General features: G+C 49.2%; 1 protein-coding gene across 1 annotated transcript in view; it reads left to right on the forward strand.

Moving 5' to 3' along the window:
- LOC122201807 (cadherin-23-like) overlaps positions 1-26,416 on the forward strand; it is a 296,594-nt gene that overhangs the window by 52,464 nt on the left and 217,714 nt on the right. Inside the window, exons 3-5 of the mRNA XM_042907791.1 lie at positions 22,463-22,605; positions 23,145-23,192; positions 23,307-23,399. Coding sequence (XP_042763725.1) covers positions 22,463-22,605; positions 23,145-23,192; positions 23,307-23,399 — 284 coding nt within the window. The remainder of the gene's footprint in view (positions 1-22,462; positions 22,606-23,144; positions 23,193-23,306; positions 23,400-26,416) is intronic.

Here is a 26,416-nt window from a genome sequence, read left to right on the forward strand (position 1 = left end):
TATCTTCTCCCATTCAGGAGGTTGCCTTTTTATTTTATTGTAGTTTTCTTCACTGTGCAAAGCTTTTAAGTTTGATGCAGTCCTAATCGTTTCTTTTTGCTTTTGTTGCCCTGGCCCAAGGAGACAGATCCAAAAACAGATTGCTAAGACTAATGTCCAAGACTTTACTGCTTGTGTTTAGGTTTCAGGTCTTACGTTTAGTTCATTAATCCATCTTCAGTTTATTTTTGTGTGTGGTGTAAAAAACTGGTCCAGTCTCATCCTTTTGCATGTAGCTGTCCAGTTGTTCCAACAATATTTATTAAAGCAACTGTCTTTTCTCCACTGTATATTCTTGCCTCCTTTGTCATAAATTAATTGACCTTACATGCATGGGTTTATTTCTGGGCTCTCTATTCTGTTCCACTGATCTTTGGGGTTTTGTACCAGTACCATACTGTTTTGATACTATAGCTTTGTAGTGTAGTTTGAAATCTGATACTTCCAGCTTTGTTCTTCTTTCTCAATACTGCTTTGGCAGAATGGGGTCTTTTGTGGTTCCATATACATTTTAGGGTCTTTGTTTAAGTTCCGTGAAAAATGCCACTGGTATTTTAGTAGGGATTACATTGGATCTGTAGATCTCTTTGGACAATATGGAAGTGTTAACAACATTAATTCTTCTAATACGTGAACATTGTGTATCTTTCCATTTATTTGTGTTGTCTTTGATTTCTTTCATCCATAGCTTATAGTTTTCAGTGTACAGGTCTTTAACCTCCTTGGTTAAGTTTATCCTTAGATATTTTATTGTTTTCGATGTAATTGAAAATGGGATTGTTTTCTTAACTTTTCTTTCTCCTACTGTATAGAAATGCAACAGATTTCTCTATATTGATCTTATATCTCACAACTTCCCTAAATTCATTTATTAGTTCTAATAGTTTTTTTTTTTTTTTTTGGTGGAGTCTTTAGGATTTTCCATATATAGCATCATATCATGTCTGTCTGTAAATAGTGACAGTTTTACTTCTTCCTTCCCAATTTGGATGCTTTTATTTATTTTTCTTGTCTGATTGTGGCTGCTAGGACTTCTAGTACTGTGTTGGGAAAAAAAAATGAGAATGGTGTGTTGTTCCTGATCTTAGAGAAGACGTTTTCAGCTTTTCACCATTGAGTATGAACTTAACTGTGAGTTTTGTCATATATGCAGGCCTTTCTGATGTTGAGGTATGTTTTATAGCCAGTTTTTGTGATTTTTTATCACGAATATTGTTGAATTTTTTTCAGGTGCTTTTTGTGAATAATTATATGATGACATGATTTTTATCCTTCCTTTGGTTAATGTGGTGTATCACATTGATTGGTTTGCAGATATTGAACCATCCTTGCATCCCTGGAATAAATCTCACTTGATCACAGTGAATAATTTTTTTAATGTATTACTTAATTTACTTTCCTAATATTTTATTAAGGATTTTTGCCTCTATGTTCATCAGGGAATTGGTGTAATTTTATTTTCTTTAGTGTCTTTGTCTCGTTTTGGTATCAGGGTAATGCTGGCCTTGTAGAATGAATTTGGAAGTGTTCTTTCCAATTTTTTTGGAATAGTTTGAGAAGGATAAATATGAGCTCTTCTCTAAATGTTTGGTAGAATTCACCTGTGAAGCTATCTGGTCCTGGATGTTTGTTAGGCATTTTTAAAAATATCTCATTCAGTTTCATTACTTGTAATCAATGTATTCAGATTTTCTACTTTTTCTTGATTCAGTCATAGATGATTGCATGTTACTAGGAATTTATCCATTTCTTCTAGATTCCCTGGTTTCTCGGCATATAATTTTTCATAGTAGTCTCTTTTGCTCCTTTTGTATTTCTGTGGGGTCAGTTTATTTCTCCTTTTTCATTTCTGATTTTATTTATTTGAGTTCTCTTTTTCTCTTGATGAGTTTGGCTAAAGGTTAATCAATTTTGTTGATCTTTTCAAAGAACCAGCTCTTAGTTTCATTGGTCTCTTATTTTTTTTTTAGCATCTATATCATTTATTTTTGCTCTGATCTGTATTATTTTCTTCCTTCTACTAACTTTGGACTTTGTTCTCTTTTTTGTGACTGCTTATTGTGTAGGGTTAGATTGTTTATTTGAGATTTTCCTTGTGTCTTGAGGTAGGCCTGTATCACTATGAACTTCTGTCTTAGAACTGCTTTTGTTGCCTCTCATAGTTTTTGTAACGTTGCCATTTTAATTTGTGTCAGGACATTTTTTGAACTTCTGTTTGATCTCTTTCTTGATGCATTGGTTGCTTAGTAGCATATTATTTAGCCTTTATGTGTTTGTGATTTTTCCCCAATTTTTTTCCTCATAACTGATTTCTGGTTTCATAGCATTGTGGTCAGAAAAGATGCTTGATATGATTTCAGTCTTCACAAGTTTATTAAGACTTGTTTTATGGCTTAATATATGATCTATCCTAGAGAATATTCCATGTGCTTTTGGAAAAAATGTGTATTCTGCTGTTGTGGGATGGAATGTTCTTTGTACATCTATTAAGTCCATCTGATCTAATGTGTCATTTAAGGCCACTCTTCCCTTATTGATTTTCTGTCTGGATGATCTACCCATTGATGTAAGTGGGGTGTTAAAGTCCCCTACTATTATGTATTGCTGTTGATTTTTCCCTGCATGTTTGTTAATACTTGCTTTATATGGTTAGGTGTTTCCATGTTGGTTATGTAGATATGTACAACTGTTAGGCCCTCTTGTTGGATTGACCCCTTTATCATTATGTAATGCCCTTCTTTGTTTCTTGTTACTGTCCTGTTAAGGTGTATTTTGTATGGTATTAAGTATTGCTATCTCAGCTTTCTTTTCACTTCCATTTGCATGGGATGTTTTTCATTTCCCATCCCTTCACTTTAAGTCTGCATTGTCTTTAGGTCTGAAGTGAGTCTCTTGTAGGCAGCATATGGATGAGTCTTTTTCTTAGTTCAGTCACCCTATGTCTTTTGATTAGAGCATTTAGTCCATTTACATTTAAAGTAATTATTGACAGCTGTGTACTTATTGCCATTTTGTTAATTGTTTTGTAGTTCTTCTCTGTTTCTTCTTACCTTCCTCTCTTCCCTTGTGATTTGATGATGTTCTTCAGTGTCATGTTTGGATTCCTTTTTCTTTATTTTTGTGTGTATTTATTATAGGTTTTTGGTTTGTGGTTACCATGAGGCTCATGTATAACACCCTATACATAGAAGTCCATTACAAATTGATGATTGCTTGAGTTGGAACATATTGTAAGAGCACTACATTTTTACTTCCCACCTCCCCCATGTTTCATCTTTTCACCATCATGTTTTACATCTTTTTATTTTGTATCTACTTTAACTAATTTTTGTAGACAGAATTGGTTTTGCATCTTTTGTTTTTAACCTTCATATTAGCTTAATAGGTGGTTAACCTTTACTCTACATTTGCTTTTACCAGGGAGAGATTTTTTCTTTCATAATTTTCTTCTAGTTATGGCCTTTTCTTCTTGAAGTCTTTTTAGCATTTCTCATAAGGCCAGTTTAGTGCTGATGACTTCCTTTAACTTTTGTCTGGGAAACTCTTTATCTCTCCTTCAATTTTGAAGACTATAACCTTTCTGGATAGGGTTCTTGGATGTAACTTTTCTCCTTTAAGCATTTTGAATATATCATGCCACTCCCTTCTGTCTGCAAAATTTCTGCTGAAAAATCAGCTGATAGTCTTATGGGTATTCCTCTGTACACAACTATTTTTTTTTCCTCTTGCTGTTGATTCTTTCTTTTTATCTTTAATTTTTCACATTTTAATTGCTATGTCTTGGTGTGAACCTCTTTGGGCTCATCTTGAGTCTGGGGCTGTCTGAGCTTCCTGGACCTGAATGTTTCCTTCCCTAGGTAAGGGAAGTTTTTTAGCTACTATTTTTTCAAATAAGTTTTCTGCTGCTTTCTTTCTCTCTTTCCCTTTTGGGGCCTTATAATGTGATTGTTAGTGATGTCGTGTCCCTTAAACTATCTTAATTTTTTTTCTTTTTGCTGTTCAGTGTGGATGATTTCCACTATCCTGTCTTCCATATCACTGATTCATTCTTCTTCATTCTCTAATCTGCCACTGATTCCCACTAGTGTATTTTTTTCATTTTAGTTATTGTATTCTTCATCCCTGATTGGTTCTTTCTTATATTTTCTATCTCTTCCTTGGACTTTCCACTGTGTTTATCCATTCTTCTCCCAAGTTCAGTGAGCATATTTATAACCTTCACTTTGAAGTTTTATCAGGTAGATTGTTTATCTCTGTTTTGTTTAGTTCTTTTTCTAAGGTTTTATCCTTTTCTTTCATTTGGAACACATTCCTCTGTTTCCTCATTTTACCTGAATTTCTGTGTTTTTTTTCCTCTATGTATTAGTCAGATCAGCTATGTCCCCTGGTCTTGAAGGAGTAACTTTATTTAGAAGGTGCCCCATGGGGCCCAGAAACACAGTCCTCTTGGTCACCAGAACCAGGTGGTTCAGGGTTATTTCCTGTGTAGGCTGTGAGTGCCCTTCTCTATGGCTGGGCTATGACTGATGCAGGTACACTGGTAGGCAGGGCTGGCCTCCACGGTGGCTGCAACTGTTGTGACTGTGCTTGTTGGTGAGGCTCCCCCCCACCCCGCCCACCGCCAACACTGCGTCCCCAGCAGGAGCCACCTTGGAGAGGTGCTAGTCCTGGCCGAGGCCATCACTTGGGCACCTCTAGATTCTCTGACAATGACACATCCCTAGGAAACACCAGTCACCTGAGGTCCCCAATCAAGTAAACATACTTGCACAGTTTGGGGCACAGAGTTGGAATCAGGTTCTCCAAACATGACATTAGCCTTGGCACCCATTTACCAAGGAAGGACTTTGACTGAACTGTAGTGGTGGTGGTTCATTTGACTGAGTTGCTGTTGGAGGAGTTGGTTTTTCTTTTACAACTTAAAGTAGGGTCACAGTCTATGCCCTTCTTTTATGATACAACCAGAAATATCACATTTTGTTTACTATGATTCTCTTGATATATCTGGTACAATTTGTGGGTAGAAGGGTATACAGCAAAGTTGATAGGTAGTGGGAGATACATTTTGGAAGAGATGAGGAAGGAAAACTCTTAACTGTGACAAAGGAGAGCAAGATTTTAATCCTGACTCTGTCACTGTATATGGAACCTTGTCCAGCCCCACCCACTCTGGGCCTCCGTGTCCCTATAAGCAGTCTGAGGGCATTTCATGATATTTGAGTCCCCATCCAGCTCTGACACTCTATGATTCTTACTGGAGCCAGAGGACGCCCTTCTCCACTGGAGCATTATGGGGTGGGGGGCAGTCCTGGCCACTACAACCCCCTGGAAGCCCATTCAGGGGCTCTTTGCCTCATTGTGCCCAGCTGCACAGAGTGCCATGTCAGCCTTGGTTAGGTGGGGGTGGGAAGACAGCCAGTACTTCCTTCGTTTGCTTGGTTGGAGGTAGGATATTTTCACTGGCATCCTGCTATGCTCTCTGACCTTCTCTGGTGGGGAAATGGTCTGCTGGGCACTGGTCCCCTGGCCCATACCAAGTCTGCAGTGAAATACAGAAGGATCTAGAGGGCATGAGGCACATGTTCTCCGCCTCCCTTTCTAGGCCTCTTGAAGCAGATTTCAGAAAACAGTTTAAGAGGGAAGACCCAGCTAGAGAGAGAGAGAGAGAAAAAAAAGAGAGGCCAGAGTCTTACCCACAAGTTTCCAGAGTAAATTCCACCCCCAACATTCAGAGAATGTGGGGGAGGGGGCAGTACTGACAGCCATGATGTAACAAGTATGGCTAAAAAAGTCTCTGGGAAGTTCCTTGGCTAAATGGCAAGGGGACCCCTCTGCAGCCCACCCTAGGTCTTCACTCACTCATTCCAACCTCCAACCCACTAGCATACACCATTTTGATGATGTGGGATCTGAGCTCTTGCAACTCTGCCCACAGGGGACTAGGAGGAAGAACCCTGATTCCAGTGGACAGAGGACCCCCCAGGACTCCACACACTTCCTCTCTGCCTAATTAAAAACTAAACAGACCTGGGGCGCCTGGGTGGCTCAGTCGGTTGAGCATCCGACTTCGGCTCGGGTCACGATCTCGCGGTCCGTGAGTTCGAGCCCCGCGTCGGGCTCTCTGCTGACAGCTCAGAGCCTGGAGCCTGTTTCAGATTCTGTGTCTCCCTCTCTCTCTGCCCCTCCCCCATTCATGCTGTGTCTCTCTCTGTCTCAAAAATAAATAAACGTTTAAAAAAAAAAACAAAAAAAAACTAAACAGACCTAATTAAAGAACATCCTTCCCAGTTAGACAGGCACCAGACAGTTTGCCCACTGGGAAGGCTCTCTGCCCCTCAAAACAAAAACATCAGGATAGTCCTTGGGATGTGCCTTAGTAGAGACTGGGGATGGAGTCCTTCGAATGGCTTTTTAGCAATAGAAAAACCAAACTCCAAACTATAGAATCAAAACACATTGTGTTTACACAGTAATTCATCACTTCATTCATTCATTCACTCACTCATATATTCATTCCTTCATTCACTCACTCACTTATTTGTTTAACAGATACTGACCAAAGGCCAGACCCAGGCCAGGCACTGTGAAAGGCTTTGGGCATAGAGCTGGGAACAAGAGTCACAGTCTTTGCCCTCAAGGTGCTCCTAGTCAGACAGTAGATTCAGACCAGAGGATCAGCGGCTAGAGTGTCTGAAGTGGTTTGGTTGGGATGTCTGGATTTATGAAGTACTTCCTCTTATGTTTTCTTATGACCCTTGCCATAACAGTCTGAGGCAGAAAAGAGGTCAGTGAGGTGACAAGACTTGCTTAGGTTCCACAGATGGGGCCAGGAGTGGGAACTGGGTGTCTGACTCCAGTTCCAGGAGCCCACACTGGATGACTCTGGACTCCTCATTTAGCTGTGCTGAACTGTAGTCCCTTTGCCATTAAGAGAGTGTGTAGCCACTAGCAGCCCACTGCCTGGGGCTGTGGTGCAAAGGACCTGGAATGAATGGCCGGAATGCACTTTCTGAGTGTTGGGCATCATCCACATGTTTAGAGTTATGATTATTAGCTCAGTGTGTCAGGTGCTTAGGATTTGGCATGAGTAAAAATCAGCTCACCTGATGTCCAGCTAAGGAGGCCCCAGTTCCCTCATCATGAAACAGTGACTTATAACCTGGTAGGATGAGGGGCTGATTCATCTGGAGGAGTGGTCCCAGACTCTGCAGTCATGTGTTCCTCTCCATAAAAGAGATTTGCATATGCTCCTTGAATGAGAACAGCTCATTCATTTATTTGTTCTTTTACTCATTTGTTCATTTGCTCATCCATCCATCCACCCATCCATCCATCCATCATTCCTCCCATCCATCCATCCATCCGTCTGTCCATCCATGATTCCTTCCATCCACCCACTCATCCATCCATCTGTTCATCCTTCCTTCTTTCCTTCCTTCCTTCCTTCCTTCCTTCCATCCATCCATTCATCCACCCACCCATCCACCCATCCATGATTCCTTCCATCTACCCACTCATCTGGGGAAAGCTGTATCTTCTCTACCACCTGTGCAGCTTCAGAATGCATGTTAATGTAAGAAAGGCTCTGAGAGGTCCTGCAGGAAGGAACCCTGTTTACATTTCTTTAATGCAGTGTTGCCTAGACCTTTTTGACCAAGGAGTACATTTTCATGGAGTACCCATTAGCATCTTAGGGAATTAATGATTCGTGAAATACACTTTGGGAAGCATTCCTTTTAATTATAATGACTTGTATGGAATATTCATAAGATCTATTATATATGTACCTGCCTTCTTACATAGGAATGACTCAGCATTTAGCACTTTCTTGGAACATCATTGAACATCGCGATGAACAGCACTCTATGACAATGTGTACGATCTATGATGATACACCGTCATTGGCAGGAACTAATGGAGGGACTCAGATTATTTTAAGTTCTCACTTTTCAGGAAGTTTTGATCTTTCCCTCTTGTGAGCAGCAGAAGTTATTGCTTTTTATCATTGTTCATGTCCCTGCTTGAGATTTCTATGAATTGAAAAAACAAAAAAAACAAAAAACAAAGAACAACCTAATTATAATTGTATATAAAGCAAGAGTAAACAGGCTCTGAGGCGGACCTGACCTTATCTCTGTTTTTCATAATGGTCTTAAAATTTAGTGTATGCATCCCCAAAGGCAAGGGAATTAAAAGCAAAAATGAACTACTGGGACCTCATGAAGATAAAAAGCTTCTGCACAGCAAAGGAAACAATCAACAAAACTAAAAGGCAACCAATGGAATGGGAAAAGATATTTGCAAATGACATATCAGACAAAGGGCTAGTATCCAAAATCTATAAAGAGCTCACCAAGCTCCACACCCGAAAAACAAATAATCCAGTGAAGAAATGGGCAGAAAACATGAATAGACACTTCTCTAAAGAAGACATCCGGATGGCCAACAGGCACATGAAAAGATGCTCAACATCGCTCCTCATCAGGGAAATACAAATCAAAACCACACTCAGATATCACCTCACGCCAGTCAGAGTAGCCAAAATGAACAAATCAGGAGACTATAGATGCTGGAGAGGATGTGGAGACACGGGAACCCTCTTGCACTGTTGGTGGGAATGCAAATTGTTGCAGCCACTCTGGAAAGCAGTGTGGAGGTTCCTCAGAAAATTGAAAATAGACCTACCCTATGACCCAGCAATAGCACTGCTAGGAATTTATCCAAGGGATACAGGAGTACTGATGCATAGGGGCACTTGTACCCCAATGTTTATAGCAGCACTCTCAACAATAGCCAAAGTATGGAAAGAGCCTAAATGTCCATCAACTGATGAATGGATAAAGAAATTGTGGTTTATATACACAATGGAGTACTACATGGCAATGAGAAAGAACAAAATATGGCCCTTTGTAGCAACGTGGATGGAACTGGAGAGTGTGATGCTAAGTGAAATAAGCCAGACAGAGAAAGACAGATACCATATGTTTTCACTCTTATGTGGATCCTGAGAAACTTAACAGGAACCCATGAGGGAGGGGCAGAAAAAAAAAAAAAGAGGTTAGAGTGGGAGAGAGCCAAAGCATAAGAGACTCTTAAAAAATGAGAACAAACTGAGGACTGATGGGGGGTGGGAGGGAGGGGAGGGTGGGTGATGGGTATTGAGGAGGGCACCTTTTGGGATGAGCACTGGGTGTTGTATGGAAACCAATTTGACAATAAATTTCATATATTGAAAAAAAATTTAGTGTATGGATTTTGTGCTATGACTTTTAGCTGCCCAAAGAGCTTTGGGGCTAATTTCCTGATTTTCATCTCTGTTCTGGGTCACTGAGTATGTGGGCTATGACCCTTCGATATATAGTATTACTAAACTCCCAGAAGAGGGAAGTCCTCTGTGACTCTTTTGGAGTCAGTACTGAATAAAAACGTTGTCTTCAGGGTCAGATGGACCTGCCTTTGAATTCTGACTCCACTTCTTCCTAGCTGTGTGATCTTGGGCAAATCGCTAAACCTCTCTGAGACTCAGTCCCTTTATTTGAGGGTGGGAATACCTTTCTCACAGGTCTGTGGCAAATAGTAAATGAGACCGTGTGTGTGAAGTGCTTAACAGAGTACCTGTCATACAACAGGTGCTCAGTAAATGGTAGCTAGTGGCAAGGTGGGGCCTAGGGTGAGGCAGGAGAGGCACCCAGGGCACAACATTTTAGGGGACACTCTGAGACTTGTACAAGTATAGGGTCAGCACCTGAGAGTGAGTGCCATCTTGAATTTTGCTTCCTATGTGCCTCTCTTGTCTCATGCCCGGGCGGGTGATATGCGACATGTCCTGGAGGCTTCTGATTGGGTGAGAGAGATCCCTGCTCATCGCAGAGAAGCAGCCCCACCACCTGTAAGGGTCTCCCCACCTGAGGTGGCAGGGGCACCCGCAGGGAGGGCTGGCTCCAGATGAGGGGAGAGATGGGACTGAGGGAGGAGCCCAGTGGGAAGGCCAAGGGGCTTGCTCACCTGGGGTCCTCCGAGGGCAGGAGCCACCATAGAGCCTTTCCCCTCCGGCCCCTGAGCAGAGGTGGCACCTCAGCCAGCTGGGCTGGACCCCCGCTTCCCTATCAAAACTTTTTAAAACACAAACAGTGTCAAGAGCAGCATTTGCATAAATCTCATTAGAAAAAGTGCAAGTTTCATAAATCTTGTGATAAATTAGCGCGATATCATTCTCAACGTGATGTATTAATTTTAGGGCAAAATGAATGGTGCTGTGATCATTGTGGGTAATTATGAGTCTCCTCAAAGAGGAAGTGATTTCTGGAGGGACTTTTCTGGCCTCCTTCGCGGTGGTGAGTGGGAGGTGGAGCAGGGGTGAGGGGAAGGGTGTCTTTCTCACCTGCTTCCCCGTGACACCATTCTTAGCTTCTGAGTATTTTTTCTTGCCGTTGGGAGGTAGAAAAGGAGCCTCTGGGCCTTGGGCTCTGGCTAAGGGATGGGGCACAGGAGGGGCTGGCATTCTGAAGTCAGACCTTAAGGTTCAAATTCCCTTTGAAAAGAATTTTAAATGACTAGGACCTGGAATCTGGCGTGCAGCCACGCCTGAGACCCACTGGACTTCCCGTGGTTGGCCAGAGAGGGAAGGGACACGCCGGAGATAGCAGCTGGTTAGCAGAGCCTGGCCCCCACCTTCGTGTTCACACTGGGGGTAGGGGCTGGTGACGGGGGGTGTAACCACGGCCTCATTCAGAGCCAGGGGAGTGTGAGCGTTGACTAGGGCACGGGCTTGGGCAGGAGGGAGAGTGCCAGGGTTCCTGCGAGCAGGAAGGAGTCAGCACGTGCCTACAAATGTTTGGATAATCTCTTTGTGAGCCTTTAAAGGCCTGCAGTGCTCTGTTTATTTTAATGATAATGTCAAGTTCAATTTGCCGTCATTTTTCCACATTTCCTTTTGTAAAGTTAATTGAACAGTTCAATGAATTGAAAAGTTTCAGGAGAAGGGAAAAAAAAAAATACCCACCCCACTATTATCACTGTTATTAAATCTGGTAACTACCGCTTGGCTCTCCCGGCCCCTGTGACAGGACTTCAGCCCCCCTGGGCCTGGGAGCGGAAGAAGCAAGGACTCAGGAAGGTCAAACAGAGCATTCTGGAGTCCCTTTATTCATGGCTACTTCTTGTTCAGGCTGCTATTCCTGCGCAGAAAGGAGTATCCAGTCCAGCCCAGACCCTGGCTGTCGGGCCTGACAGGTGAAGAGATACCCCGGGTTTCTCGACCAGTATGGGAAGCCTTGCCAGATGGGGCTGGGGTGTCTGTGCCCTTCTCTCCTCCACAGTGCCTTGCACATGGCCTTGTACATGGTGTGGCGAACGGGACCATAGTCTTGTAGGTATTTTAACTGGATGGGACTTAAAAAAAATTTTTTTTAATGTTTATTTACTCGAGAAAGACATGGAGAGGAGAGAGGGAGAGAGAGAGAGAGAGCGAGAGAGAGAGCACACAAGTGGTGGAGGGGCAGAGAGAGGGAGAGAGAATCCCAAGCAGGCTCCACAATGTCAGTGCAGAGCCTGACGCAGGGCTCGAACCCACGAACCACGAGACCATGACCTGAGCTGCAATCAAGAGTCGATGCTCACCCAACTGAGCCACCCAGGAGCCCCTAACTGGATGGGACTTTAATGTGGTGTGGTGGGAAGGGTACTGGGAGCCCAAGACTGATCTGAGTCTCACTCAGCCCTGCCACCTGTCGCCGTTAGCTGGGTGGCCGCGGACTCGGCACGGAGATGCCCGGCCCCGCTTTCTCCTTTGTAAAATGACTTCACTGGCCTCATCGAGGATGTGAGTGTGGCGCATGTACAGCTGACCCCCCGTCCCCTGCTCACATCAGGTGTCTAACGGATCACAGTGTTCCTTCCTGCTGAACCCACGCAGCCTCGAGATCCTTCCCCATACAGTGCCCGTGCAGCCGCGACCGGGGGTGGCACACGAACCCCTGGCCCATTTGCCGGGCTTGGAATGGATTCTCCCCAAGGACCTGTGTGCTTTCGCCGTTTTCTTCAGCTCCATCGTGGCGTCAGCGGGGAAAGGGAGCTCAGAGAGGGGAATGAGTGCCCCACATCACACAGGAGGTCATTGCTGTGAGCACCGACCGAGGCGGCCGTGTCAGTTCTATGTCTGACTGCTTCTCTCTGTCTTATTTAGAGGGGTTTCACCGAGGCCGTCTTCCTCTCGAACTGTCTTCTGTGCCCTTTGATCCTGTGTCCCGTGTCCTCACTCCCCTGCCAAGTGCTCATCCTGGGGGTCACAGCCCATGCGTGAACCAGGGCAAAGGGTAGGAATGGGGTTCTTCGTACATATGGACTGTGACCAAACCCCACACCCCTGGCTCATGCTTCCCCCGTGTGCCTGTGAGAGGCCAGGAAAAGCATGTAATGTCTGTAGCTGTGTCCACTGGAATGTCGACTCCAGGAAGGCAGGGACTTCTGTCCGTTTCGTTCACTATTGTATCACCAGCGCCCAGGACGGAGCAGGTGCTAGGCAGCGTTTGCTGAGTGAATGAATGAAGGACTGTAGATGGCGTCACCGGGGATTAGATGGGTGGCTGAACAATCCCACTTCTGTCATATGCTAGCTGTGTGACTTTAGGCAAGTAACTGAACCTCTCTGTGACTCATAAGGTTACAGGGGCTTAGAGCACATTGATGGCTGCCTCTGGGCCTGGCAGCCCTTGGCAATGATGATTTTATTTGTTCTCTTGTGCCAGAAGAGGAAGAGCTCTGAGTTTCTGAGACTCGGGGCCACGTCCCTCAAATATTTTTATGTCTGATCTTTCCTCTTGGGCTTTATTGCTTTAAAACAACAACGACAGGTCGCTCCTCCTCTTCCCTGCCGCTGAAACTTCTGGTTTCTATCATCCCGCCCTGCTTAATGTCTCCTTCTCTGCTGAATTAGCTTGTCCCCTTGGCCCTCGGACTCCTGCGTGCCCAGGTGAGCCAGCCATCCCTTTTCTGACTCTCACGAGGGACTCGCCATCTTGTTAGCTGGTGACAAGCGGGCTGTGGCAGGGTGATGGGGGGGGGGCCCACAGTCTCTGCCTCAAGGGTACTCCTCTTCGGCCCAGCCCAGTCACCCAGGGGTCCAGAGCGGCCTAAACTATGGAGGGGCCTAATACACGGAGGGGGCCTGGGGGGGTCGGTCTCTGGCGGGTGAGCAGAGGGCAATGCTTAGCTTCTCAGATTAGGGCTTGAATAAAAGGCTCTGCAATAGAAGCCGTGAGGGTGGTGGAGGGACGATGAATTCTGAGTCAGACTGACTAGAGTTCAAATCCTCGTGCTTGCCACCTCCTAGCTGTGGGACCTTGGGTCGGTCCCTTTACCCCTCCGCACCTCGCTTCTCTCGTCTGCATAGTAGGGACGCTAGTCCCTCTCTGTGGGGTCACGGTGAGAAATAGATGGCAGTGGGAATGAACGAAAACCACTGGGCATGGCGCCTGGCAACCAGTAGATGCTCCGTGAGTGCTGGTTTCCTTTCCGCCTGACCGTTCGTGCCATCTGCTCTGAGGGGACCGAGCTGCAGGAAAGGCAGAACATGGCCATGGGTTTTGCAGACAGACGGTTCCCTTTATCCAGAGCAAGGGTTTTCTGATGCGAGTGAGGAAGCGGGTCAGCAGAGGCAGGCCGGGGGGCCACCTGCCTCTCAGGAGAGGGGGGGGGTCTGCGTCAAGGTTCGCTCTGGCTTCCCCTGGGGGGGATAGAGCAGGGCCTAGGACCCCGCCAACAAACACCCAAAACAAAAATCAGCTCCTCGGAGGTCAAACCAAGTTCAGGCCCCTGGGGTGGGGAGGGGGGTATGAGGAGGAAGGAGCCTGACTGAAGGCAGAAGAATGGGGAGGGTGAACCTAAGACAAATGAGATTATCCGCAGGAATCAAGACTCTTAACAGGCCTGTCTGATCCCAGAGGAGAGACAAATGAGATTGTAGGCTCCAAGGCCAGCCCAGGCTCTGGGGGGCTCGTCCTGGGGGAGAGGCAGAGGGCAGGAGCCCCTGGCTGTGACAGAGACCAACACCAGTGCCGCTGGGCCCCCCGGACCAGGAGGAGAAGGGTGGGCTTGGGGCTTGTGCGGCAGATCCCGTGGCGATGGGGAAGGGAGGGTGGTTATTCTCAGAAAGACCTGGTCGTAACCCATGGCCTGTAATCTGGGGTCAGGGCCTATCATCTTCTGCTCCTTGTCAGCCACTCACCAGGGCACAGCCCTGTCCCTGCCAGGACCCCTGCTTCTCCCGCTGCACCATGGGGGGCTTTGTCTTTTTGGTTCTCACTTCGGCCGTGACTAGCCCTGGTTTCTGAGCTCGTCCCAAGGCTCCACGTCTGATTCTGTCCCTTCTCGCTGCCCTGAGCCTGGTAGGAGCCGACTGCAAGGTCTGTGGCCCCTGGATGGGAAGGGCCAGTAGGTCAGGGCTGATGAGAAGTCCTTTTAGGTTTGCTTTCACACGCCTTTGCAGATTGGCCAGCAGTGGCTGCATGCGACCAAGGGTTGCAAGGGGTTCTGGAGTTGACTATGGCAACAGAAACGGGAGCCACGATCGATGAGCAGCGTCTGCTTGGGCAAGGGAAGGAACTGGCTAGCTCCTTGGCCTCAGGAGAGGAGCCACAGTTAATCCTGGAGGGGTGGGGAGGTTTGCCAAACACGTCTCAGGACATCAGCCTCCGTCTTCAAGGGGCGATGGCCGTGCTGTGCTGCATGGAGGTACAAACGGCGGCCCAGGGAGCACCGAGGGGAGAGAACCGTGTGACCGGAGTGGCATTTGAGGCACACATCTACAGATGACTGGGACTGAGGGGCAGTGGCAAGGAGGAGCGGCCTTCCAAGCTGAAGGAACAGCCGCACAGCATAGGAGCGTGGAGACCACAGTGTGCCTGAGGGAGGGCAGCTGCCTGGCGGGCGGAGCCCCAAGGACGCAGCAGGAATGTGACTGGCCAGGGGGCTGAGCACAGGTTGGGAGGGCGTCGGCTGTCTGGGGAAGGAGTGCGTTGAATTCTGCGGGCGCCACGGGAGGACTCAGAGCGGGGGCAGCACAGGCGGGGGTTTGTTGCAGGAGGAGGCTGCCGCCGGGAGGAGTGCAGTGTTCTCTGCCCTCCCTCCATCCTGTGGCACCCTGTCCGTGTTCAGAGAGCCGACAGCTGTCACCTTCCCCCGTCCAGAATAAGCACCAAGCCTTGCTGCTACCGCGGGCCTGCCTAAGTTTCTGGCCCGCCCCTCGTCTGGCAGGCGAAACTCACAGCTCTCCGGGAGTGCCTGACACGCCACCCCCAGCCTGTGCCCCTCGGTGCAAATAACAGTAATAGTAATAGCAGTCATCTCGGCGAGCGGCGTGGGCCCAGCACGGCTGCAGGGAGAGCTGTGATTGTCCAGCCCTTGCCAGGAAGACGGACGTGGCCTCCTGCTGAGGGGCTGAGGCCACTGGGGGGATGTGTCGCCAGCCTGTGCCTCCCAGGCGCATTTGTAGCCTACTGAGTGGATCGCTACCCCAGCCAGGGCCCCTGGATGGGGTGCCTGGCCTCAAGGATGCAGTACACAGCCCCCAGGATGGGGTCTATGGCCCAGGATGGGGAGGATGGTCCCAAGATAGGGTACATTACCCCTGGATGGGGTACAGCGTCACAGGATAGAGTACATGGCCCCAGATTGGGGTACACTGCCATAAAGGATCGGGTACAGATCTACTTCTTGAGACACTGGGCCCCCAGCCAGTGTCCCCCTATGATTCTGCCTGCATCCAAGCACTACTGGTTTGGGCATTATTAGGTTTTGATTAGCCATGCTTTTTCCTGTCCATTAGTATACATAATTAGGAATTAACTGGCTATACTCTCTCCCTTCCTTGTGGCTCACAGATCTACACAACTTTGGGGACTGTTGTTGCATAGGACCTCTGGCAGTTGGCAGGGCTCGTTTGTTCACCCAGCGGCTCTTGATTGAGCGCCCCTAAGATGCCAGCCCCCGGAGGTACAACAGGGAACGTGACCTGGTGCCAGGCCGCACCCCATGGAGCCGACGTGGGTAGGCTTGTGTGGCAGGCAGGGGGCTGGGGCACGCAGTCTACAGGTCAGGTGAGCAAACAAAATCAGCTCCGAGCAGGGAGAGCCGTGAAGACCGTGACACGGGGTGCAGGGACACAGAGTGACAGGGCTTCTCTTTAGATAGGCCCTCTCTGTATGATCGAGTGTTGGAGAAGGCCTCTCTGAGAAGGTAGCCCTTGGACCGAGAGGTGTATAGTGAGGAAGCTGCCAGGGTAGGGACACTCCCAGCCGAAGGCACAACCGGGGCAAAGGCCCTGGGGCAGCCACAAACTGTTCAGGAACAGAAGGAAGGGCCAGGGAGGGGCAAGTCCAGGGGCCTGTGTGTGATGCGGTGGGAGGTGTCTCAGGCCAGATCGCTAGGGCCTTGCACATAATCCGATTTAAGTTTTGGTTTTAAATTCTTTAATGGTGGTAAAATCCACGTAACGGAAAATTTGCCACCTTAGCCACCTTTGAACGTACAGTTCAGTAGCGTTCAGTGCATTCGCGTGGTTATGTAACAAGTCTCCAGAACTCTTTCCATCTTGCAAAACTGAAACTTTGTACCCGCTGAACAACAACCCCCCCATTCCTCCCTCCCCCCCATCCCCCGGCAGCCGACCTTCTACTTCCAGAGTCTGTGAATTTGACTACACTCGGTCCCTCATGTAAGTGGAACCATCCAGTGTTTGTCTTTTGTGTGGCTGGTTTACTTCACTGAGCACAGCGTCCCTTCCTTTTTAAGGCTGAATGACGTTCCGTTATATGTATGCACCACATTTTCTTTATCCGTCCTTCCATCGATGGACACTTGGCTGCTTCCACCTTTTGGCTGCTGTGAATGATGCTGCTGTGAGCATGGGTGTCCAGGAATCTCAGGTCTTCAAAGTCCTGCTTTCTACCCATGAGGTTAGGCTTGCCCCCGACTCCGGGTTGGGCTGGCACAGAGTGGAGAGGGGCTAGCCTTGCTGAGTTACCTTTCCCCGTGGGGCCGGGGCGGGGGGTGGGGGCGGGTGCCAAGAACAGAGAGTTCTCCCGCAGCACTGATTGAGCCAAGAGCCCGAAGACTGAGCCTTTAAATCATCCTGGGGCCCGAGAAGCTTTTCTCTGCATCTAAAATGTGAGCCATAAACCAGGCTGACTTACAGGCAGTACTCGCCGGTCTGCTTGTTTACGGCCGGCATCCTTTCTGATCGGTTGATGCCTATACTGTGCCCATTGTTAAATATTTGAATATCACCCTGCTATAAACCAGTCCCCCAACTTCCTAACCTGGCTGTGCGGCAGGGTCTCTTGTAGGGAGAGCGGGGCTGCTATTTAAACGTTCACACTCTGGGCTCTCCTCGGGCCAGCGGAGTGAGCGGGGCCTGGGCATCTGTCTTGTTACAGGCTTCTGGATGATGCTGTTGCCGCACTTTTAGGGGGTATCTTATGTGGGTTCCCCCCAAAGCCTTGTGATGAGGGTTGAAGTGCAAACCGTTTGTTGGGAAGGGATTCTGGAAAGCGTAGGTGGGGAGCGAGGAGGTGAGACAGGGAGAAGAAGCTTGACCAGCTAGACACCCTGCCCCCCACCCCCCGCTCTGAGGGCCACTGGAGCTTGAGTCCCGATGGGGAACTCAGAGAGCCAGCGTATAATGCAGCCTCTGCACCAGCCCCCGAGGGGTGAGGGAGCGGGAACCATTATCTGCCAACTCTTCATCCGTGGCTTTGCCTCAGTCATTCTTTGAGCGCTGCGGCCAGAAGGCCAGAACCCTCAGGCAAAGGGTCCCCAGGCTGGCATTTGGAGGTCGGGCTGGCGTGTGTGACATTGGGATGTGCTGAGGCCCAGCGGGCAGGGTACCGGTAGCATCGGGTAGGGAGCACTGCCCGGTTCCCATCTCTCCACTGTATAGGAGGCGCCCAGCCCCGGGTGAATCACCGAGTGTCCTTCCTCCCACTGGAAGGAGCTCCAGGCCTCATCCCTTGCTGGTGGGATGCACCATATCATTGGTGCAGTTGCTGTGGAAGATAATTGGTGGGTCCTTAATAAGTTAAGTGTAGAATTACCACAGGACCCAGCAATTCTACTCCTAGGTACGTATTCAAAAAGCGCTGAGAACAAGGGTTCCAACAAAAACTTGTCCACAACTGCTCATACCAGCGCCATTCACAATAGCCAAAAGGTGGAAACCACCCAAACGTCCGTCCGCGGATGAACGGATAGGCAAAATGTGGTATCTCCATACGATGGGATGTTACTCAGCCATGGAAAGGGATTAATGTACTAATACGTGTCACAACAGGGCGAACCTTGAAAACTTTATTCTGAGTGAAAGAAGCTAGACCCAAAGACTACATCTCAAATAATTCCATGTATATGGAATATCCAGAACAGGCAAATTCAGAGGGACCGACAGTGGGTTAGTGGTTGCCAGGGCAGGGGGAGGGAGGAAACGGGGAGTGACTGCTTCGTGGGTTTGGGTTTCCTTGGGGATGAGGAAAATATTCTAGAAGCAGATGGTGGTGGTGGTTGGGCCACACTGTGAATGTACCGATATCACTGAATGGTATGCGTTAAAATGGTTAACGATGTATTTTATCCCAGTTGTACAACAAAACAAAGCCAAACTCCAGATATTCCAAAGCCTGAGTCGCAGGGTGTATTGCCAGGAAACAAACGTAGAATGTGGGATGTGTACCCCATGGTCCCATAGCCGGGATGGTTCTCCTGAGTGGCCGCTTCTAGGGCCATTGGGCTGGGGCTGGGCCCCATAGATTGGCCTCTTTCCTGGGTGAATGGTGCAGAGGTTGCTAGAAGCCTCCCTGTTGGAGAAATGAACGCCGTGTCCAGGAGAAGCCAAAGCGAGGCCCAGCTTCTACAGAGTAGCAGAACAGCCCTGGGCGGGGGAGCATGTGCCCAGCTGGAAAATTGCGGGGCGTCTTGTCTTAAATATAATATTAAATCGGCACCTTTAATTAGTACACTTAGAAAAGGTCACTAGCAATTACCTGGGACACAAAGAAGGCATAAGCAGGCAAGAGCCTGCGAGGAAGCCGAAAAGGACCATTTTGAGCAGCACATAATTGAGGGGAAAATGGATAAAAGTCCGGGAAATTATAGGGTGGGTGACAGCAGTTGATGGCCCCATCCATGTCCTGCCCAGTGCCCCCCTTCTTGGAAGGGCCTGAGCACCAGGCCCGAGAGAACCATTTGGGATATCAGACCGAGTCATCTGACCTTGGCTAGAGGGCCAGTGTGGTCTTTTCCAGAATCCCCTCGGCTACCAGAGAGCTTGGTCCCATATTCCCCACCTGGGCTGGCCCCTGAAGGTGGTTGGCAAGTGAAGTGTTCACTCCAGGGGGCTGCCATGGACTCGTAGTGGACAGACAGGACCTGTCCTCATAGGGAATCTCCCCAAGAAATTGGGAAGTAGGTCAGTGTTCCTCAAACTTTGCCATTAAAGGACACTTGAGGGTAATGGAAAGGATATGGGTATGCCTAGAAGTCAGGGGGAGGCTGGAAATTCTTTTATTGCTTTAGGTTATGTCTTTAAAAATAAGTTGTTAGACGGGGGCTCCTGGATGGCTCAGTTGGTTTGAGCATACAACTTCGGCTCCGGTCTTAATCTCATGGTTTGTGAGTTCGAGCCCCACGTTGGGCTCTCTGCTGTCAGCACGGTGCCCACTTCAGATCCTCTGTCCCCCCTCTCTCTGCTTCTCTCCTTCTCATGCTCTCTCTCTCAAAAATAAATAAACATTAAAAAAAAATTCTCTTCAAAAAAAAAAAAATAAACTGTTAGATTGTGTTCCAAAACATTCCCATTTATTTTAGTATGAAACAATCGCGGGGCGCCTGGGTGGCTCAGTCGGTTGATCATCCGACTTTGGCTCAGGTCATGATCTCACGGTGTGTGAGTTCAAAACCAGCATCGGGCTCTGTGCTGACAGCTCGGAGCCTGGAACGTGCTTCGGATTCTGTGTCTCCTTCTCTCTCTGCCTCTCCCCCACTTGTGCTCTTTCTCTGTCTCTCAAAAATAAATAAATGCAAAAAAAAAAATTAAAAAAAAAATGAAACAATTGCTTGCCATTGAACAATATAGATGCCTTGTGAGGTGTTTGGTCTATCGATGACTTCTTCCTCCTTCCTCATCCAGAAAGAGCACTGTACTGAGAGTCTGGAAACTTGGGTTCTAGTTGACTGACTCTTTTTCCCACCATTGTACTTTGAGCAGCTAGCTAAATGCCTTCAGCTTCTCCATCTTTAAAATGGGAAGGTTGGACCTGGACTCTCCAAAATGTCTCTGAGGTCATTCCAACTCTGTTCTATGATTTTCCTCCTCTTCCTCCTCCTCCTCCTCCTCCTACCTCTCACCTTCTCCCATTATCTTGGATGCTGCCATATCCTGCTGTGTTGTGTGACCTTGGAGAGGACACTTTGCCTCGCTGATCCTCAACTTCCTAGTCTGTAAAATGGGTAGAATAATGGCTACTAAACAGAGTTGCTGGGGGTGGTGGTGGTGGATTTCATGAGAGAACCCATGTGAATGAGCCTAGCACTGTGTCTGCTATATCCTAAGAGCCCAGTGATTGCCCAGTGTCTTCCTTTTCCAAGTGTTCGGCTTCTGGTTAGGGTCTGATAGGGTCATGTTCATAGAAATCCTGCATCTGGAGTTCACATATCAAGTGTTGAGATGTGTAGGGTCGTGGGAAGAAACATGGGCTCTGGACCCAGAATGCCTAGGATCTGAATTCCAGCTCTGCCATTTACTGTGTGCCATGGTTAATTACTTAAACACTCTTTGTTACCTTATGTGTTAAATGGGGAGAATAGCAGTAAGGATCGAATCAGAAAGTCCACAGAAACCCGTTAGCCCACTGTCTAGAATGTGGTTAGGGCACAGAAACCTTAGTTGTCATTGTCACGTTAGAACTGTCCTTTAGAAAAGCTCATTAGCGTTCTTTTCTAGATGACAGTCCCAGAGTTTGCAATCCTTTCTTGCTTAGCTTGATGATCAGAGCTATTCAGTAAACATAAGAATCTGTATTTGGGGAAGAAAGCGTATCTGTTCCATCTTATAGGGGAAACTGAGGCTTTAAAAGCAGTGATTGGCCCAAAGCCATGATTCTAATCTAGCCACCCCTTTGAGAATCGGGCGAAGACTATAGATCCTCTCTGCAGAAAGCGATACTGTACTCTCAACATTTCGTACAGTTCCTGGAGGCTTGAGGACCACCTGAAACTAAGGTGGCCAGACAGTCCACCTGTCTGGGACCTCACGGTTTTAGTATGCGTTCCACCTCCATCCCAGACAAACCAGGGGGGCTGCGTACCCTGACTGAAGGCTACCTAGAGAGGGCTGTGATCGCCGGGAGAAGATGCCCTACACTATCGCTGTAGGCCAGGCATCCTGGGGGCTTCTGGCCAGGGCTGTGATTCCTGGAGAAGATGGACAGCCTCAGTCCTCTTCCTGGGAACAGAAACCTCACCTAAAGCCAGTCCTAGCCTGGAGTTCTTCGAGGCTGGGTCACATCTTCCTAACCTCTGTGTACTCCAGCACTTAGCACAAGGCCAGCACCTGGTCACTGTTGGGTGAATGCCAAGTTTTGTAATATATTCTGAATTAGAAAGGGTGCTTCCGTTTGTAAAAGGCAGAAATCCAGCTCATCTGACTCAAACGAAAAAACAAAAAAGTAGAGGGGGAGGCAGATTTATTAGCCCATATAGCCGAGAAGTCCAGAGGTTACAGCTTATGTCAGGCACAGCTGTCTGCACACCCTCAAACTTTCAGGAGCCATTTTTCTGTGCACCATTTGGCTCTGTTTTTCTCCTTGTTGGCCTCATTCTCAGACAGTCTCTTCCTGGGCAAGCCAAAGATGGCTGCCGGCGGGGCCAATTTAGCAACCCCAGCGGAAGGAAGGCTCCTCCTTCCCAGTGGTTCCAGCACAAATCCCAGGGCTGGCTTTGATTGGCTAGCTGGGGTCACATGCTCCTCCCTGAACCAATCAGTGTGACTAGGGAGATGGAATGCTTTGATTGGCTAAGGCTGAGATATGTGCCCATCCTGGAACAAAAGAATTGAAGGGCTGGCCCCCCATCTGAGCCACTCGGAGAAGGGGGTCTCCAAATTAAAATCAGAAAAGGGGGGACAGGCACAGGTCACAGTTGTCCGTTACACACCTAAAACGTGGTGAATGACACTTCTCAGTTACAAACACATACACAGTGTTGAGTGGCCATGATGGAAGCAGGTAGCCTGAGTCAGAGCCCAGAGATGCACCGGGCTCTTACAGTAATCACCTGCTGGCGGTCTTCTGGGTGGCTTCTCCCGCTGGGATTCAGCCACCTGAGCGAGGACCAACCTCCCATTTTTGCCCTCTGATCTCTCCCATGGCTCTTCCAGGTTCCTCTGTGACCCAGTTGCTGGCCCGAGACATGGACAACGACCCCCTGGTGTTTGGCGTGTCTGGGGAGGAGGCCTCCCGCTTCTTTGCCGTGGAGCCTGACACAGGTGTGGTGTGGCTGCGGCAGCCGCTGGACAGAGAGGTATGACCTGGCCATAAGCCTACCCTAGTCCTTTCCTGGGGGCGGAGGCAGACACTGAGGGAGAGTGGCTCCTCATCTTTAAGGGGCTTTCCTCTGAGGCCCCATTCTCACCTTCAAGTAGCATTTTCCTGCCTAAATGGTGTCCTTCTTCCAGGGCCAGGGAATGGGGTTAGTTGGGGGTGTCCCCAAACAAGGGGCAACACTGGATGGGTAGGAAGGACAATGACCCATAGAACGGTCGCTTCGGAGTATGCACAAGTCTACCCCCAAGAGCAAATGTTCCCCTAAAGGACATTTTCCAGAGATGCGGGAACGGGTGAAAAGCAGCCCTTAGCAAATTAAGGTATGAGTTTGAAAACCCCAACCCTTGTTTTCTCCTTACATTTGATGAAGTGGCCACAGAGATGTCTAGTGACTTGCTTAAGAGCACACAGCGATTTAGAAGTGTAGCCCGGGTTAGAGCCCAGGGCCCAGGACTCAGGAGCTCAGCGCGCCTCTCTCTAACTCTGCCTTCTCCCCCTCCCTGTCTTCTCTTTCAGACCAAGTCTGAGTTCACAGTGGAGTTCTCTGTCAGCGACCACCAGGGGGTGAGTGTCTCCTGCAGCCCCTGCTGCCCTGGGAGGCAGGGTCCCCAGCTGTTGGGTGGAAAGAGGCTGAGGCCTATGCAGATAGACAGTAAATCCCCACCCTTCTCTTGCCAGGTGATCACGCGGAAGGTGAACATCCAGGTCGGGGACGTGAATGACAATGCGCCCACGTTTCACAATCAGCCCTACAGCGTCCGCATCCCTGAGGTAGGAGCCCCCAGCGTCACGCTTGAGGGATACGGGGTGGGGTGCACGTGGTCGGTCCAGGGCCACCTGGGAATAGGCTGGAGCTGGGGAAAGGGCATCTTGCATTCTACTTCTCCTGCCCGCGCCTCAGCTGGGGCACCGGCTCTGGGCAGGTTGCTATGCCAGCACCTCTGAGGGTAGGGACCCGCCTGCTGCTCAAGGAGAAGGGGTGGTGGTAGCCTTAGGTCTGATGGCAGGCCTGCCTTGGACGAGACCCACCACTCCAGCTGGAGGCGGGACAGGACAAGAGATGGGAGGGGCAATGTGACCTCTTTCCTTCCATTCATAGCCAGTGCGGGCCTTGGGCACTTGGGTTGGCAGGCCTGACCCCAGGCTTTCTTGCTGTGGCCAGAACGGGTCCCCCCCACCCCCAGGACACAGGAAGCAGGTGGCTCCAGGAAGGGACTCTCTTTCCCTAGCCTTATGCTTGAGCCCCATTGTCTCCCTGGGCCTCTGCTCCTTTGGGTCGTCTGTGTACTCTGTGTTTGCATGAGCGCATACATGTAAAACCAAGCCATTGCTGGTAATTGAGAAGTACAAATTATTGCATTACAAACGGTTCATTAATAAGCTGGCTGCTGGCTCCCGATGGTACTAGGGTTCTCATCGCTTACTGTCCCTCTCCCCGTGACTGATGGCAGTCTTCTGGGCTGGCAGTTAGCAATTCAAAGACCTTGAAGGTGGTGGGGTAAAGAGCTTCTACCGGGTGTCCGTCAGGCCTGCCCTCGGGGCTCTGGGTGGGGCGGCAGCAGTAAAGGGTTGGCATGGGAACGTTGAGAGATGGAATCCACTGGAGACAGGCAGGTCGGCACCACGGCATTAGAGTTCCAGCCCCTTTGTATTCTATGTCACGGGATCAGGAACCTAGAAGCGTCTTTAGAAAGTATCTGTTCAGTTTGTGGATGAGAAAACTGAGGCTCATGGTGGAACAGTGACTTACCCAAGGTCACACAGCTTTGACTTTGAGCCTCCTGATTCTCTGAGGGCAGCCTTAGCGATGAAGAGACCTCATCTCGTGCCCCCCACGTTCCTGTTCCTGGCCCTCCTTGCTCAGCTGTGAGCCAGTTGTCCTATGCTTGTGCCAGATGGCGGGAAGTGAGGACAAATGTGTGGGTGAGAACACACCAGAGGCTCCCACGCCCTTCCCCTGATGGGGCAGGACAGGAGGAGGAGAGCCCGCGGTCCCAAGCATGGGGACACAGTGCCCTGAGCTGTGGCCAACGTGTCCGGGACTGCAGCTTGGCTCCGGGCCCCCTCTCATTTGGAAGTCTCCCTAATTTAATTAAGGGGCTCTACGTGCCAGCCTGCACTCTGGGCCCAGGCTCAGAAACCAAGGGCACGGCTCGGAGTTAATGAGCCTTGGACCCATTGCTCAGCTGCCATCCTGGCAGGCATGGCTGCCCTCTGCCTTCCCTCACAGGGGGCAGCGGGCAGCAGCAATGGCAAGGGGACGACAGGTCACATCCCTCCTCCCCAGCCTTTGGGCTGAGGCCAGCCTTTCCCTCACTTGCCAGGAGAGATGTGACCTCCAACGCTGCCCTGCTGAAATCCCCTGGGATTCTCCAAAGGCCTCTGCCTCCAAGGAGAGAGCCTCTTCAGTCATTCATCTATTTAACAAATATTTATTGAGTGTCTGCTGTGGGCTTGGTGCTGTGCCAGACTCTCACTGCACAGAGACCTGGGAGGCCAGAAGAATGTGCAATGACGAGAGCCAGAACTGGAGGCAAGAGACCCCAGGCTCAGCCCCCCACTCTGCTTCCAGATTGCTGAGTCTCTGCGGGCACGTCACTTAACCTCTCTGGGCATGTCACTTAAACTCGCTGGGCCGTAGTCCTCCTTATCTAATAAAAACAGAGGACAGACAGGATAAAGTGGCCTGCCTGATGCCCATCTGATGAAGAGAGGGTGGGTTGAGAGGGGCCAGCTACAAGGACACACAGTTCTTGGAGGAAGTCCTGTGGGGTTTACTTGCTCACGTGTAAACATCCCCAGGTCACCTGCTTGGCTCGATACTCGATTATCTAGTTAGGGCTGCTCCGTGTGGCTGGTCGGGTATGGTGTCAGCTGGATGGAGGCCTGGCCACTCCTGACCCGAGGTGGCTTGGCACTGACCAGCCCTGGCCCGGTGTGGTCACCCGAGCTAGCACTTAGCTGCCTGACTCAGGCCCCAGCTGGGGTACCAACAAAGGGTCCGCTGGCTCCCGGCCCAGAATTGAGCGGGGCTCTCCTGCTGGTCTTGAGGTCACCCTGGCAACTTCAGGCCCCTGTCCTTGAGAAGTGTGATATGTGGCAGAGGCCCCACAGATGTGAACGGGATGAAAATGCAAGTTGGAGACAGAGGCGGGCACTGGAGACCCCGTGAGGTGTCAGTGCTGGGGGACTGCCAGAGTGGTCAGAGAAATCTCAGCAGGCTTCCTGGAGGAGGTGGGTTTCCAGCTGAATTTGGCCAAGGCGAGCCACGGAGCCCCTGTGTTGTACCGTGGAAGACGTCGAGACACCTGGGGTTTTGTCCTGGCTGTGCCAGGACCGGCTGGGTGACACTCTGGGCCTATTGCTGCCCCTGCTGGCTTCGATGCCAACAGCTGTTAAACTGGGAAGGTGGACCAGATCCCTTCTTGGGCCCATATCCCGTAGTCTGAGGATGAATCCCAGCGGGACAAGCTCCCACTTCTCCTTCCATACTTCATTATCCCTTAAGGGATGGCAGACGAGCTCCAGGGGCTGTTTCCATCTACTGAGCTCCTCTTGTGGTCACACCAGCTACCTGCACCCCATCCCTCACCTTCTCAACATTCGCTGTCCCCACCCCTAGGATCACTGATAATTTGGGGGTCTCTTGTGCCCAGAACACAAGGATGGGTGTCAGGAGCAAGTTATAGGGAGGCAAATTCTAAGTTTACAGAAGAAAGAAGTTTCTAATATGGAAACCTACTGCCCAGTCACCCCCCCCCCTCCACAACCCTACCAAAGATGTACTG

Source organism: Panthera leo, chromosome D2 (genome assembly GCF_018350215.1).
Source record: "Panthera leo isolate Ple1 chromosome D2, P.leo_Ple1_pat1.1, whole genome shotgun sequence".
In the NCBI taxonomy this organism is placed as follows: Eukaryota; Metazoa; Chordata; class Mammalia; order Carnivora; family Felidae; genus Panthera; species Panthera leo.